General features: G+C 42.2%; 1 protein-coding gene across 1 annotated transcript; it reads left to right on the forward strand.

Annotated features, from left to right (window-relative positions):
* The first annotated feature begins 5,471 nt into the window (after positions 1-5,471).
* LOC110289118 (olfactory receptor 2A12-like) lies at positions 5,472-6,467 on the forward strand. Its single transcript, XM_021155304.1, has one exon. The coding sequence runs from the start codon at positions 5,472-5,474 to the stop codon at positions 6,465-6,467; it is 996 nt and encodes a 331-aa protein (XP_021010963.1).
* The last annotated feature ends 9,351 nt before the right edge of the window (positions 6,468-15,818 follow it).

Here is a 15,818-nt window from a genome sequence, read left to right on the forward strand (position 1 = left end):
AAACAACAGTTCTCAGTGCAGACTTTCCTAGGAAAATTTAAAAATGACAGGCAGGGAGGAAGATGCGAATCAAAAGCTTGGCTTTAAAGCCTAATTAAGGGAGGTTTAGATTAAAAACTAGCTATCACTTCCTGAGTGTCTCGTGCAGCCACTTGGGCTCCCAGGAGTTTCCTGAGGTGGGTTAGTAGGGTCACGTGAATGCCTCACTAGGACATGACCTGAGTCCAGTGAAATCTCATTGGGATTAATATTTCAGAGATCCTTATATTTTGATTTGTTTCCCAAGATTGGATTTTATTTTATTTTATCTGATATTTTCACTTCATCTTTATCTTCTGTTCTGTACCTGTGGTGTTTGTCTGTACCATCAACTGTTATGGAAGTTCAGCGTCGTATTCTCTCTACACTGTGGTGCACATAACTTGGGGATATTTTTATACTAAAACTGTAAAATAAAGACTATTTGGAAGATTTGAATAAAGTGATGAAATTGCATTACAAAAAACAGATTGAGAGAGAGATACAGAAAGACAGAGTGACAGAGACACAGAGACAGATAGACATAGACAAAGAGGAGCCAGTTTTCCTAGGACAATTTTACGGAGACAGGTTGCAGGTGAAGATAGAATGAGCCAGAGAATGAGAAGGAGCCAGAAGATTCGAACAGATTGGCAGACTTAGTTTGAGACCAAGCAGAGCAATTCAGTGTGAAGCTGAGACAATCACATTTGAATCAATAACCTCTCCAAGCACTAGAGTGGCTAGTTACATGCCACATATACAGCAGGAAGAAAGACTTTGGTTTGCCCCAAGGTAATTAAGGAAGGAAGAGGAGTGTGGTTCAAACATGGTCTCATCATTGCTTGTCTGGGCAGTTTGGAGAGCAAAAGGAATCACAATGAGAACTTGATCTTGACCAGTGTATCAGCTGACCAAATTCCATCTCCTGTTATCTGAGCTGTGCTTATTCCCCAGTTAGTCTAGAATAGGGAACAGTTTACCACCCCTTCACTCGTGGGCTGTCTCCTCCTGCTCAGACCTCAAGGGTCTCACTTGTAGTGCTCTTGTTTATACTATCCCAGGAATCATCTAAGCATCCTAATTGGGAACAGAAATGAGCCTTTCTGTTCTCTCCTGGGGGAAGCTAAGGGAGAAGGCCAGGTCATAAAACCTCAGCTGCTGGTCCCACTGTGAAGAAGTAAAGATGTCTGAGCTTGCCTTGGTTAAGCAGGATTTTATAGACACCATCTTCAGTAGCCAGTGTTGCCTAGCCTTTGTAAAGGATTCGAGAGACTCAGCCCCTTAAACTCCATAGCACCTTGGCATTTTTTTCTGGAGTCTGGATTGCCTAGCATGCTGTACCTCTTCACTCTGTTCCTTTAGGGGAATTCCCCTTTAGCCTTGCTCTTGTAAGACCAAGAAACAGCCACTCATTGACACATCCCTGGATTTACAAGTGGTAAGGTGGTCACTGGTATTTGGCTTGTGAGTGGGGTCAGACACATGATGGACTGCAGGTGACTAGAAGGCATGCCATCCATCTCCTCCTCCTCTGTGCATACATCTCAAACTCCCAGACCTCTTCTGCCTTCTCCTACTCTTCTATCTTCTCTTTCTCAACCTTGTTTCCTCCTTTCTACCTTTATTATTTCAATGAATATTTATAGAGAGTTTGTTTCAAATCATGCTGATAAAGAAAGAATGTAGAGGCCTGAGCTCAAAGATCTCAAGCCAAGCAGAAAGCCCTGTCCATGAGGGAGCAGTGAAGGTCAGTGACTCTGAAGATGTCTTCCCACACCACAGAGACACAGCTTGATGCTCTTTGTGGCCATGGCCATCATGATTTTCTTTTTTGGGGTGAGTCTGCTGTAGCATAGTACTGATTCCTGTAGACTACTGATCCTAAGCCTTCCAGATGCTAGATTTGTGGATTGGAGCTACATGTGTAACATCATCTAACCTGGCACTCAATCCTGATGTCTTCATTTGTGGTATTGGGCTCACAGATTTGGCCCAGTAGCCCTGGTGGAACACTGTAAGCTAAATCAGAGGCCACTGAGCTGGGAAAACATAATAGACTCTGCATGACTAAATGATCTTCCCATGCTGTGCAAATGCCACCTCAGATACTCTTCCCTTGGATTCTTCTTCTTTAGTACACTCCAGGGCCTCCCACAGTCAGACAAGAGGGAAATCTGTCCAGGAGAGCTGGTCTGTGGGTAGCCAATAAGCTCTGTCTTGGGAGCTCTGGTCTGTGCACAATCTCAATGAGCTCAACTTGAGGACACTGAAGTCTGCATTCTTCAGCACCACCTTGAGAACTTGTGTGCCAGAGCAGAGCAGGCAGTGACTGAGAGCCAGGCCACCTCAACTTCCACTTCTCTCATCCCAATGTTGTAATCTGGAACAAACTGACCTTTCCAGTCCTATGTTCCCACCTATAACACACAGGTAATAACACTTCTTTCAGTGAGTTTTGATGTTAGCCTAAACTTAGGAGAACAATGACTGGAATTTAGAGATTATTCAAAATTAATATTAGTTATTTTTATTATTGCAAAGTCTAGAAAAGCATCCACTCAGTCATACCCTACTCTAGACAATTCTTTATTAATGTCTGGGAATTCAGTCACTAGGAGAGAAAGAAAGACTCCTCTAGGATTCTTCAGACTGTAACCAGCCAATGAACAGGAAATACAGGATGTATCCTACCTGGGTTAGGGGTTGAAGGGAAGCATTCCTGGAAGAGCTGTGCCCTAAGGTGAGAGAGAGGCAGAGGTGTACAGGACACAGTGTGCTTGCATAGAGATTTGTACATGGAGACAGGGGAGGTGGAGGAGACAGCTGCATCCTGAGCCTTAGTCTTCACAGAGCAGGGAGGTTAGGCATGAGCAGTGTGCCTGCCTCAAATGATGGGGCTTCAGAATTGTTAAAAGGCTTTCAGCTGGTGCCACATAGGACCAGCTTGAAAATTCTTGAAAAACCCCTGTAGGAGTCTCATGAAGAATGTATTGACACAGATGAATACCCAGCCAGAGAGGAAACTGGACACCAAGTCCTGCCCCTAAACAAGAACTCACTTGGAACTGATACCCACTAGGAACAAGGAGGTCAGTTTTCTCCAGTAGAGTCTCACTGTGTGTATCAGTCACACCCCAAGGTAAGCCACTTGGTCAGAAGCAGTCGGCCAACAGGAAAGTGACTCCATGGTTCTGTTTTGTTTGCTGATTTCTTTCTCCTAGGTGTTTTGTTGTTGTTGTTTTTGTTTGTTTTTTAAATTTTGTTGTTTCTTTTTTCTTTTATATCTTTTGTCTTGAAAGATAATTTGGGAGGAGAAAGAACATGAAGTTGGGTGGGGAGAATCTGGGAGATGTGAAGGAGGAGAAGAATATTTTCAATGTGCAGTGTACAAAAACAGTTTTTAGACTTCTTTATTTAATATGAATGCACTGTCACTGTCTTTAGACACACCAGAAGACAGCATCAGACCCCATTATTGATGGCTGTGAACTACCATATGGTTGCTGGGTGTTGAATTCAGTACCTCTGGAAGAGCAGTCACTGCTCCTAACTGCTGAGCCATCTCTCCAGCCCCTGACAAATTTTTTTAATTAAAAAAGACTGCATTGAAGAGGGAAAATTTAGAAGTAAGGGTCACATGGAGATGGATACAGGAATAACAGAAGAGGAGATGGATGGTCTCCTGACCTGGGTGAAAGAAAGGACAGCTGTGTGTATGATGAGCAGGGACTGGTCAGGAGAGGGGACGGGGACAGGGAAAGTGAAGACTGGGGATGGCGTCAAGTCTCTTTCATGTTTCTGCTCCCATCAAAAGCATCTCCTGCCCTAAGCACTGTCTTGCTCATCAGCATATGAGTGGAGCCCTACTTCAGACTACTAAGAATAGTGTTTGAAAATTTCCTTTACATGCCTTTCCTTGATCATATGTTTGTATGTGTCTATGTGCATACATATTGTTTCAGAATTATACTTAATTTGTATTGTTGGACAATGCATTAAATGTGTTCAACCTTAGGGAGCACAGCCAAGCACCACTAAAGGGATCACTTTAATTTTCTCCCCCGTTGGATCTAGTTACCCCTGTTAATACTAGACATGTGTTACTGCAGCCATGCTGGTAGGCGTCTGGGGATGTGAGGCTGAGAAGCAGAGGTGGGCGTGGCTCTGTGGTGTCCTCTGCAATGTCCAGATGAGTGATGGTGCTGAGAACCTCTTACCCTCATCAGTGCCCAATAGACAGCTGTCTCCGTGAACTGCCTTCAGTAGTGTTCTCTGTTCTCCTGGAGCGTCTGATGTTATGTTTGTGCTTTTCTAAGTCTTTGTAGAAATTCACTGAGTACTGGTTTTGATTTTTCCAGCTTACCATTATTTTTTACTCCATGGAAAGTACTTTTTTGTGTTCCTTTAAGAAAATCTTTGCTTATTCAAAAATGACAAATTTTGACAATATTTATTAGGTTTGATTCTAAAAATAAATTTGATTGCTTTAGATTTACCCCTTAAATCCACAGTGTACCTGCAATGGATATATTTTGTGCAGAGGGAGGTGGGGATTTTCCTTGCAGAAACACAGTGTCCCCAGTGCAGTGCACACATGGGCTTCACAGTGTCCCCAGTGCACACATGTGCTTCTATCCTTATTCATTTGACCGTATTGCATAGGCCTGGGTTTCATTTGTTCTGTCTTTTCATCTATTTGTTTACTAATTTTTGCATGTCAGTGGCAGCCGTGCCTCTGTCAGTCTGTTTCTCTGTCTTTCTCTTAGTGTGTATGTGTGTGTTTGTGTGTGTGTGTGTGAGAGAGAGAGAGAGAGAGAGAGAGAGAGAGAGAGAGAGAGACTAAGAGAGAGATCAGAGACTGATATGAAAACTTTCCTCAGTTGCTATGCTATTCGTCTTATTCACTGAGGCAGGGTCTCTCAGTTGACTCTAGTTCTCATAATTTCAGCGAGGGTAGCTTATCCCTCTTGCTGTGGGGACTTCCTGTCTCTGCCTTCCCAGAGATGGACTGAAAGGGTGAGACAGCATATGCCATGTCATGTGGTATGTGATGTTTCCAGGAGTTATGTGAGATGCTTTAGATATTCATCACAACCCCAAGCCATGACTATCAACAGTCTCATTAAATAGGTGAAGAGACTGAGGCTTTGGAAGGTTCATGACTTAAGAAGAATACACAGGATCTGACCACTGAGCTCAGGACCCACATCCCAGCCTTGTTTTATTGAAACTAAAGAGTGTTCTATTTTATTTTATGTCTATAGGTCTTTGTCTATATGATGCTTGCTTAGCATGTGTGAGTCTGGCCTGTGGAGGTGAAAGAGTCAAATCCTATGGAACTAGAGTTAGACACAACTTTGAGCTGTCTGGTCCCCTTGGAAACCACACAGTGCTTCATCTTTGAGCCACCTCCTCAGCCTGTATCTTCCCTTTCTGTCTCTATCACTGGCATGTGTCAGGTAACACATAAAATAATGGATTCTCTTACAGCCTCCACCATGTGGATGATTCCAGGGCAGAACCAAAGTTGGGTTTCTGAGTTCATCTTGATTGGCTTCTCCAGTGATCCCACGACCAACAGCATCCTCTTCATTGTCTTCCTTCTCAGCTACCTGAGCTCAGTCCTGGGCAATGGGCTCATCATCATGCTGGTCTGCCTGGATACACAGCTGCACACTCCCATGTACTTCTTCCTCTCTACCCTCTCCCTGTTGGATATGAGCTATGTCACCACCACCATGCCCCAGATGTTGGTTCATCTTCTTGCTCACTCTCAGACCATCTCCTTTGCTGGCTGCTGGCTGCAGATGTATGTGTTTGGTGCCCTGGGTATGACTGAGTGCACCTTCTTTGTTGTCATGGCTTATGACCGGTATGTGGCCATTTGCTATCCACTGCGCTATACTGTCATCCTCAACTGGGGCTTGTGCATACGGTTGGCAGGAGGGTCTTGGATATGTGGTTTATTTTCTTCTTTGTTACATACTTTCTTCACCATGAGTCTGCCATATTGTGGACCCAACAGGATCAACCACTACTTCTGTGAAGGTCCTTCAGTGCGTAGCCTGGCTTGCATGGATACTCATGTCATTGAGATGGTGGACTTTGTATTGAGTGTTTTTGTGGTTGTTATTCCAATCTCCCTCATTGTGGCCTCCTACATTCGTATTGCCATGGCGATTCTCAAGATCAAGTCCAACCAGGGCCGTTGCAAGGCTTTCTCTACCTGTGCCTCCCACCTGACTGTGGTCACATTCTTCTATGCTCCAGCCAGTTACATCTACATGAGGCCAAACTCCAGCTACTCCCCTGAGCGAGACAAGCAGATCTCACTCTTTTACAATGTCTTCACAGCCTTGCTCAACCCTGTGGTCTACAGTTTGAGAAACAAAGATATCAAGAGGGCATTTCTCAAGGTGATGGGACATGGTAGGCTGGCCTGGTAAACCAGAATCCTGGGAAGCTTAAATCTGAGTATTCACTATTTATGAAAAGTACAGTTTCTTTCTTTTGTGAAATCAATATATACATTTGAACCAATGTAGTACTTAGTAATTGGAACTAAACATCATGAAACCAACATTGTTGTCCTGATTGACAGGTGTCACTATGGTATAATCCCAAACAGCTCAGTAATGTTACTGGATGGTAATGGCAATGGTTCACTTGTCGCTCATGGTTTTAGCTCTTGGGTGTGACCTTCTCTGTTCTCATGTCCATTCTTAAGGAGGAATGTTATATCCAACATGTTATTTGGACCAAGGCAACTTTTATAAGGACAGCATTTAATTGGGGCTGGCCCTCAGGTTCATTATCATCAGGGGGCAGGAAGAAGGGCAGTTTCCTGGAAGGCAGGAAGGATCTGAAAGCTCAACATCTTCATCAGAAGGCTTCTAGAATACTGGCTTTCAGGCAGTCAGCATGAGGGTCTTAAAGCCCACACCCATAGTGACACACCTACTCCATCAAGGCCATACGTACTCCAACAAGGCCACACCTCCAAATAGAACCACTCCATGGGCTAAGCACATTCAAACCATCATCCCATCCTATTACGGAAGGTAAGAAAGAGTGGAAATAATAAAAATGACCCAGCTTTTCTACAGTTGTCTGCTTTTATTTCCACCCATTCTTGTGGCCAAATCAAGTAGTACTGTCCAGGCTGACAGCAGGAGGTGAGAAGTTTTTTGTCTGTTGAGAAGAAATCTACATAGCTATAGTCTGATGCGTTGGTTCCCCTACGGACAAGGCAGCAAGTAATATGCATTATGTAACCTGGAGTAGTTCACAGGAAACAACAGCATATCTATAAACCAACACAAAACATGCCTGCTGTGGATAGCGGGATACTAGAGACAACTAGAAGGCTGAGGCAGTGTATGCTAAGTACCACAGCATGTGCTGTCATGACAAAATTAAGCTGATAATTTGTGGCACAGAATCAATACAGCTCAGAGAGCAAACATCACATATATGTTCAGTGTGGTCTATGGGTGGCTATGGTGACCTCTCCTGTGAAATGATGCATTGCAGAAAGAGAAGGAGCTGGGTTCTCATCAGAACCTCCCAACGTCTGCTCTAAGTTGCATGCAGCATCCAAGGGTGTGTCTCACCTTTGGCTGCCCACTGCTGATTCCCTTCCAACCCTACAATGGTGGTGAGTATGAACTGTCTGTCATATGCAGAGTAGCTCTTCTCTCACCAAACACCACATTCCTCTGTGGTTCAGTGCCTGAACCATTCTTTCCCTAATGTGGCCTCAACCCCTGATTTTATTCTGTTGCCACATATTGCGGAGATAGGGTACCCTTCATTCATAGTTTATGCTCAGTACTATTGTTTACATATATATTTATCTTTTGAGAAGTCTCCAATATCCTAGGCTAGTCTGGAACATTTCACATTCCTTAAGATATCCTTGAGTTTTTTAATCTTTCTGCCTCTACCTCCCCAGTGTTAGGATTATGGGATGGGGCACTACAGCTGGGGGAATTTTTGATTCTTGGATGATGTCCTGTGATTATAAACATTTTCAAATTGATAAAATTCAGTTCATGCACTACTTTTTTGAGACAGATACACTCTATGTAACCGTGCCTTGCCTAGAACTCACTGTGTAGACCCAACTAGCTTCAAATTAATAGAGATCCTCCAGCCTACTTAAAGACATAAAAGGCATACTACACTGCTCCTGGCCAAGCACTTGGATCTCTTGTTATTTTTTTTCATTAGATATACAAGATTGTTTTCATGATCCCATGTTATGAAGATTTACTCCTGTGTTTTGTTTTTAAAGTTTCTTTTAGGCTCTTATTTTAATTTTTTCTGTCTTACTATTTTTATTTATTATTTATTTGAAAAACTTTCACAATGCACCCAATCACACTCACTTCCTAGCCCTCCCATGTGTACTACCAGACCCTTGTACCCTCCCCCACCAATAAAAGAAAAAGAAAGGAAAACCACACCAATCTAATTAGTGTTGCCCATGTCCTGACTAGAGCACTGTTAAACTCTCAGTGTCCAGTCCCAAAATGATAACTGAGTCCTTCCTCTGCCCCAAGCCCATGCCAGAAGTCATCTACTGTGAAGACTTACATGTCAGCACCCCATCATTTTTTTGTGAGCTTTCTTCAATGGATTCCTGTCTACATTATTTCTTTTTACTAGTGTGTATTGGAAGGTTGTCAGAGAAGCCTTCAGTGTCTCTCATACTCAACTATGAGTCTACAATTGTCACTGACACCACTACAAAGGAAGCTTCCTTACCCATCACAACCAACAGTAGCCTGAATCATTGACTTCCACATAGTTCTGGTGACAGCATGGAACACGGGCACCAACTCGACACTCAGCTGCAGCACAGACCACTGGCATCCAGATGGGGGGCAGCAACATGAACTACTGACATCACCATGTCCCCTGGCTGTATCACAAACCATGGACACAAAAATGGTCCCTGGTGGCAGTACAGACTGTGGAGGTTTGTCCGGGCTACACAATCCAGAGGGTAAACCATTCTCCATCTTGTCCAACACTGTCCTTCTCCCAGCAGGACAAGCAGGATGGGCTACAGTGTGAAAACTCCATGTTGTAGGCTGTCCATCTGGTCCTGCTCATGGTAGGCAGAGAACTAGCCCTATTCAGCAATGACATGTTTCCTATAGCCACACTCTCCTAGTGCTCCCATAAACTTTGCCACCTCATCCATCATTTCACCATTCTCCTTCCAATTTCATGACACCTCTGTCTAAAAGCATCTTCCCATTAGATCTCCATGTCTAAAAATGTTGTTCTACAGATACTTCAGGCTCTGCAAACTCCTCCACCATCATCATGTCTCTGCTTAAAGCCTCTGTGTGTATCTCTCATACTCAACAGAGCTGCTGTGTGATCCTGCAGGTCCCAGCAGCTACTGCCATCTTGAATCCAATTCCTGTTAGGTTTTGATCCATTCTGAATTATTTTTGTGGACAGTATATGGTAATGGCTAGATTATATTCTTTTCATATAGATTTCCATGTTAGTAATCCATATTTCTGGAAAATATTATGTTTTCCACAGTGAAAGATTATTATGTCCTCAACTAATATGTCAATAAGTTTTAGTGCTGAAGTGAGTGTCCTAGTCTACTAGATTCTATGATCTTTCTGGTTTGCTATGGCTTTCTGGATGATTTCAAAAGTGTTAAACATGAGTTCTTACCCTTTGTCCTTCTTTCAAGAGACTGTTTGGTCTTGTGTTAGTCCCTTGTTTATTGCTATGAAGAAAATGTTGCCATGGCAACTCTTGTAAAGGAAAGCATGTAATTGTGGCCTTGCTTACAGTTTTACATGCTTCGTCCATTATTAATCACCATGGTAGGGTATGGAGGCACTCATGGCTCTGAAGAAGTAGCTGAGAGCTTCATCCTAATTTACACTGGACTTGACATGGCCTTTTGAAACTTCAAAGTCCACTTCCAGTCAAACATTTCTTCCAACTAAGCCATACCTCCTAATTCTTCTAATTCTTCCAAAGTGTTCCACTCCTTGGTGATGAAGTATTCAAATATGTGAACCTATGGGCCATTTTTATTACAACCACCAGAAGCCTCTTCTGAGCCCCTTGCACTTAACATTAAACTTTAAGATTCATTTGGCAATTTCAAGAGAATGACTGCTAGGATTATGATAGAAGCGCATTGAATCTGAATATCTGTTTAGGATATTGACATCTTATTAATGTAGTCTTCTGCTATGTGAACCACAAGGCTTCAAATGACAAAGTAAACTCACTGTCTGTGGTGGTTTGAATAGGTATGGCCTCCATGGATGTGTTTGAACACTTGTCTGTAGGTTTTTATTTTTTCAACCTATATTTAGTAAGGGTTCTTGAATGTTTAAATTTCCTTTTTGCCCACCATCCATTGGAGGCAATTGGAAAGAAAGGTTAAAATACTAGGGAAGTGGATGTGTTTAGAAATAGTTCTTTGAAGCAAATCTAATCTGTGTTGTCAGAATATATACTAGTAGTCTAGTTTAGTAATGTCAGGGTAATAAACAGAATCAGCAGCAGTGTTACAATCTTGTAGACCAGACCTCAGCCGATTCCATAAGAGTCAGCAGGAGGGACCAGGATCACCAGGGACTCTAGAAGTTCTTTGCTGTGCCTCTCTCAATGATGTGATGATCCATGAAGATGCAGGACCAAAGAAGGGTTGTAAAGCTAGTTATGTAGGTCTCTAATCACTGTCTGTTACAGAGTCATATTTGTACTTCCACCAAGCATCATGTGTCCTCCCATGGGTCTTACCTTAGATATGAGTCTGTCGTAGTAAAACTGCACATGAGTCTGTACCAGAGGCCATCAATTTGTTAGTTGACCCAAGACTGAAGAAGTGGCAAGAAGCCTTCAGAACACCACCAGAAGTTTTATTTGAGTTTCTTTTTATAACGTCATAGCAAACATTGACCAATAAACAATAGTAAGGTGTACAAATAACATCTGGAATCATCTACTGTCTTTTGGGTTATATTCATATTCTTTTATACACCATGGGTCTTTCACATGTCTGCTTCAGCAAAACATCCTTTCACCTGTGTCTGCTTCAATGAAACATTCTTTGACATGATTGACTTTCCAAAGAAACCAGACATGTCCACTTCACTTGGCCATAGGTCATAGCACTATTAGGAGATATGAATTTACAGGAGATGTGGCCTTGTTAGAAGAAGAGTGTCACTACTCAGCTATTAAAAGGAATGAATTTATGAAATTCCTAGGCAAATGGTTGGACCTGGAGGGCATCATCCTGAGTGAAGTAACACAATCACAAAAGAACTCAAATGATATGTACTCACTGATAAGTGGATATTAGCCCAGAAACTTAATATACCGGAGATATAAGAGACAATTTGTAAAACACATAAAACTGAAGAACGAAGACCAATGTGTGGACACTTTGCCCCTTCTTAGAATTGGAAACAATCACCCATGGAAGGAGTTACAAAGACAAAGTTTGGAGCTGAGACAAAAGGATGGACCATCTAGAGACTCTCATATCCAGGGATCCATCCCATAATTAGCCTCCAAACGATGACACCATTGCATACACTAGCAAGCGTTTGCTGAAAGGACCCTGATATAGCTGTCTCTTGTGAGACTAGGCTGGGGCCTAGCAAACACATAAGTGGATGCTCACAGTCAGCTATTGGATGGATCACAGGGCCCCCAATGGAGGAGCTAGAGAAAGTATCCAAGGAGCTTAAGAGATCTGCAACCCTGTAGGTGCAACAACATTATGAACTAACCAGTACCCCGGAGCTCTTGACTCTAGCTGCATATGTATCAAAAGATGGCCTAGTCGGCCATCACTGGAAAGAGAGGCCCATTGGACATGCAAACTTTATATGCCTCAGTACAGGGGAACGCCAGGGCCAAAAAGTGGGTGTGGGTGGGTAGGGGAGTGGAGGGGAGGGTATGAGGGACTTTTGGGATAGCATTGGAAATGTAATTGAGGAAAATACATAATAAAAGAAGAAGAAGAAGAAGAAGAAGAAGAAGAAGAAGAAGAAGAAGAAGAAGAAGAAGAAGAAGAAGAAGAAGAAGAAGAAGAAGAAGAGTGTCACTGTGAAGGTGAGTCTTGAGCTCATATATGCTCATGGTACACCAGTATGATACACAGTCTCCTTCTGCTAACTAAGGATAAAGATGTAGAACTTTTGGCCCCTCAAGCACCATGCCTGACTGCAAATTCCATGCTTCTGGCCCTGATGATAATGGAATAAACCTCTGAAACTATAAGCTAGCCCCAATTAAATGTTTTATTTTGGGTGATGTAGAGATCACTCAGAGGTGGAATCACTTGTGGTTCTTGCAGAGGATCTGGGTTCAACTTCTACAACCCACATGGTAGCTAACAACTACCTGTAACTCTAGATAAATGCATCTAACACCTTCTTCAGATCTCCAAAGGCAGTAGGCAAATGGGGGTTACACATATACACATACAGACAAGGCACTCATACACATAAACAAACAAACATACAAACAAACAAACAAACTGAAAATAAAAAAATCTGTAAGAGTTGCTGAGGGTATGTTGTCTCTTCACAGTAATTAAACCCTAAGTAAGACAGAAGTTGGTACCAGGGACTGGGGTATTACTGTGATAGGCCTGACCATGCTTTTGTTTGAAGGCATGTGGGTTTCAGAACTTTGGATTAGCAAAGCAGCGGAATGTTTCAAGTAGGGTTAAATGGGCCATATTAATAGGAACATGGAAGACAGTGGTACTGAGGGTGACTTGAACTATGGGAGCCTGGCTCAAGAAGTTTCATAGCTGAAGAATGTTAGTATGTTGCCTAGAGATCTTTCTTGTGATATTTTGGTGGAGAATGTGGCTTCTTTTTTGTCCTTGTCTGAAGAGTGTGACTGAGGCTATGATAAAGATATTTAGGTTAATTGTATTGTCTGTCACAGAAAAGTATAAAACAACCTAGCATAGACTCTATTTTGTGGTTCACTCTTATAAAGAGAGTTTTGATGAAACAGAGCAAGCTTGGCAAGGAAAAATACACAATGTATGGTTCAAGGGTTAAAGGGGCACCAGGAAATAGAATTGAGTTAAATTCTTTGCTCAAGGAGAAAAAAGATTAAAGATACAGAATGGAATTAAGGACAGGGTGGTCTCAATGGTAGCAAGATCCCACCCAGCTAAGCTTCCATCTTGTTTGAAAAGGAACTAAAGAAAAGAATAGGTCTAGGAATGGTGGCCTTTGGTTGTATTTCAGCACTCAGGAAACAGAACAATGCAGACCTCTGAGATCAAGGTTACTCTACAGAGCAAGAAGTTCCAGGACAGCCAAGCTTAGGTAATGAAAGAAATCATTGAAAAGAGAGAGTTGGTAAAGATGTTCTAGAACAAGGGAGCCACAGAATTTGGCAGGAAGCAGCAGAACTTGGCAAATTCAATCACATGTTTCTGGCTTTAGAGTCAAGAATAAAAGAAAGGAGTTGAGGAATCTCACTCCATGACTAAGGAAAGTCGCTGAGGCCAGGCATGTAGCAGGGATGTCCCTGCATGGCAGCCCAGAGAAGCCACTGAGAAGCTGTGAAAGGCCATCATGTGAAGCTGTGAAGTTGACACCTGGAATGCCTTTGAGTCCACAAGATGTAGGAGATGCCAGAGTTGTATGATATCTGTCAAGGAAAGCTATTAACTGTGCTCAGAACCAGCCCAAGAGAGAGAAGTGTGTTACAGTCAACCAAACTAAAAGGAGTTGGATATATGAAGAGCTTTTGGCATCAGACATGGAGATGCAGGGTTTAGAGTTTTCCCAGCTGGTTTTTGGTCTTGCTTTGTTCTAGTATTTCCTCACTATCCTACCTCTCCTCCATTTTGGAACAGTAATGTATATCCTATGCCACTGTATTTTGGGAGTATGCAATCTGTTTTTTATTTTGAGTTTGTAGGGGATTACAGTTACGAGATTGCATAAATCTCAGAAGAGACTTTGAACTTTGGACTTTTAAACAAACTTGAGACTATTATAGACTATGAGGACTTTTGAAGTTGGACTGAAGGCATTTCTGGATTATGATATGGCTAGAAGCCTTCTGGGACTGGTGAGTGGGATGTGGTGGTTTACATAGATATCACCTCAATAGAATTCATGTTTTTGAATACATAGCTACAGGGAGTAGCACTGTTAGGAGGCATGGTTTATTATAAGGAGTATGGCCTTGTTAGAGGAAGTATGTCACTGTGGAGACATAGCTTTGAGGTCATACATGCTTAAGATCCAGCAGGGTAGTATACAGTCTCTTTCTGGTGTCTGTTGATCAAGATGCAGAACTCTTTCCTCCTTCAGCACCATGTCTGCCTACATGCTGTCATGCCTTCCATGATGATAATAGGTTAAAACTCTGAAACTCTAAGCTAGTCCCATAAAAGGATTTCCCTTAGAAGAGTTGCCATGTTTATGTTTTCTCTTCACAGCAATAAAATGCTAAGATAGTAGCTGTATATGTGTTTATAAACATAGAAACGTGCATGTACATGCAAACACACACATATGCATATGTATATCTGCATATATATGGTTTTTTCCTTTTATTATTTTTTCCATTGGTGCCCATAATTAATTGGGCACCCAAGTGCTGAGTCACGAAACTGTAATCATAAAATGTAAGTGTGTACCCACAGACATCTTTAGCAGACCATAAAGTCAAAAGATAATGGCCCAAGTGGTTCACTCCTGCTGCATCAGGAGCCACCACATCCTGAATCTGTTGTCCCCAGGTATATTGAGGAGAAGGACCAATGTCATGCTGGTTACACATGGTTCTGTGTAGCATGCCAGCCCCAAATAAAAGTGGGCAAAAGAGCACTGTGTCCTATCTGTGGGATCTATCTGAAGATAGTGGTGAGGAGAATCTTTTCCAGAGGACAGAACACTGCAGGATATTTGGTTGTTCCTTTGATTTAGAAGGATAAATGTCTTCAAAGTAAGATTCTATATTGATGAGGTCATTGTGACTCATAGGAATGTTACATGGTCATGAAAATCCATGGACTATAATTGCAAAATTGGAGAGAGTGAGTGTGGAGAGATCAGTGGGTAACCTTCTTAGAAATGGGAAAGCATATTAAGATGTCTCTATCTCATGTACATCTGCAACAAAGGTGTCCTCAACAGGACAGGATGTGAAGAACTAAGTGGATGGGATGGCATTGCTTGCAGACACCTGTCAGCCTTTCCCTGGGCATCCCTCACTGCTTGTTATGGTTGTCCTCATTTCCTTCTCCAGATACTGCAAAATGAATTAATTTAATATAAGTGTAAATAATAGAATTAATCCAGCAGCTATATTTCTTCGTCTCTTCTAGTCCTCTACAATGCACAGAGAACACAAGATTTATTTCAAGCTGCACCTCAGTGGCTGAGAAGTTAAAGGATCTAACTTACCCTCTAAGATTCCCAGTCATTATTTCATGATACCTGAATCAACATTATTATTGGTCTGGTTCTTTGGCTTCAGATGTTTATTTTCACGGTGTCTTCTCAGACCCTGTCTTCCTCATCTTGACCTGAAATTCTTTTCTGTCTCTCTCCTCTCCTGGCTGATGTAATCTTGCTCCCTATTCTGTCTTCTGCTTAGCCATTGTGTTATCAGCATTCATTGGCATGGCAGAGAATAAGTGGTAAGAATTGCTTACCCAAACATGAGACAGGTGATTTCCTGTATTTAAACAAGGTAGGAGAACAGAGAAACCAGAATTTGAATAATATAACTCTCACAATGTATAAAAA

The sequence above is a fragment of the Mus caroli genome, unplaced genomic scaffold (genome assembly GCF_978045245.1).
Source record: "Mus caroli unplaced genomic scaffold, Mus_caroli_1 scaffold_6, whole genome shotgun sequence".
In the NCBI taxonomy this organism is placed as follows: Eukaryota; Metazoa; Chordata; class Mammalia; order Rodentia; family Muridae; genus Mus; species Mus caroli.

Coding starts and splice junctions, on each gene's coding strand:
- LOC110289118 (XM_021155304.1), top strand. CDS start 5,472: ATGTGTCAGGTAACACATAAAATAATGGATTCTCTTACAGCCTCCACC.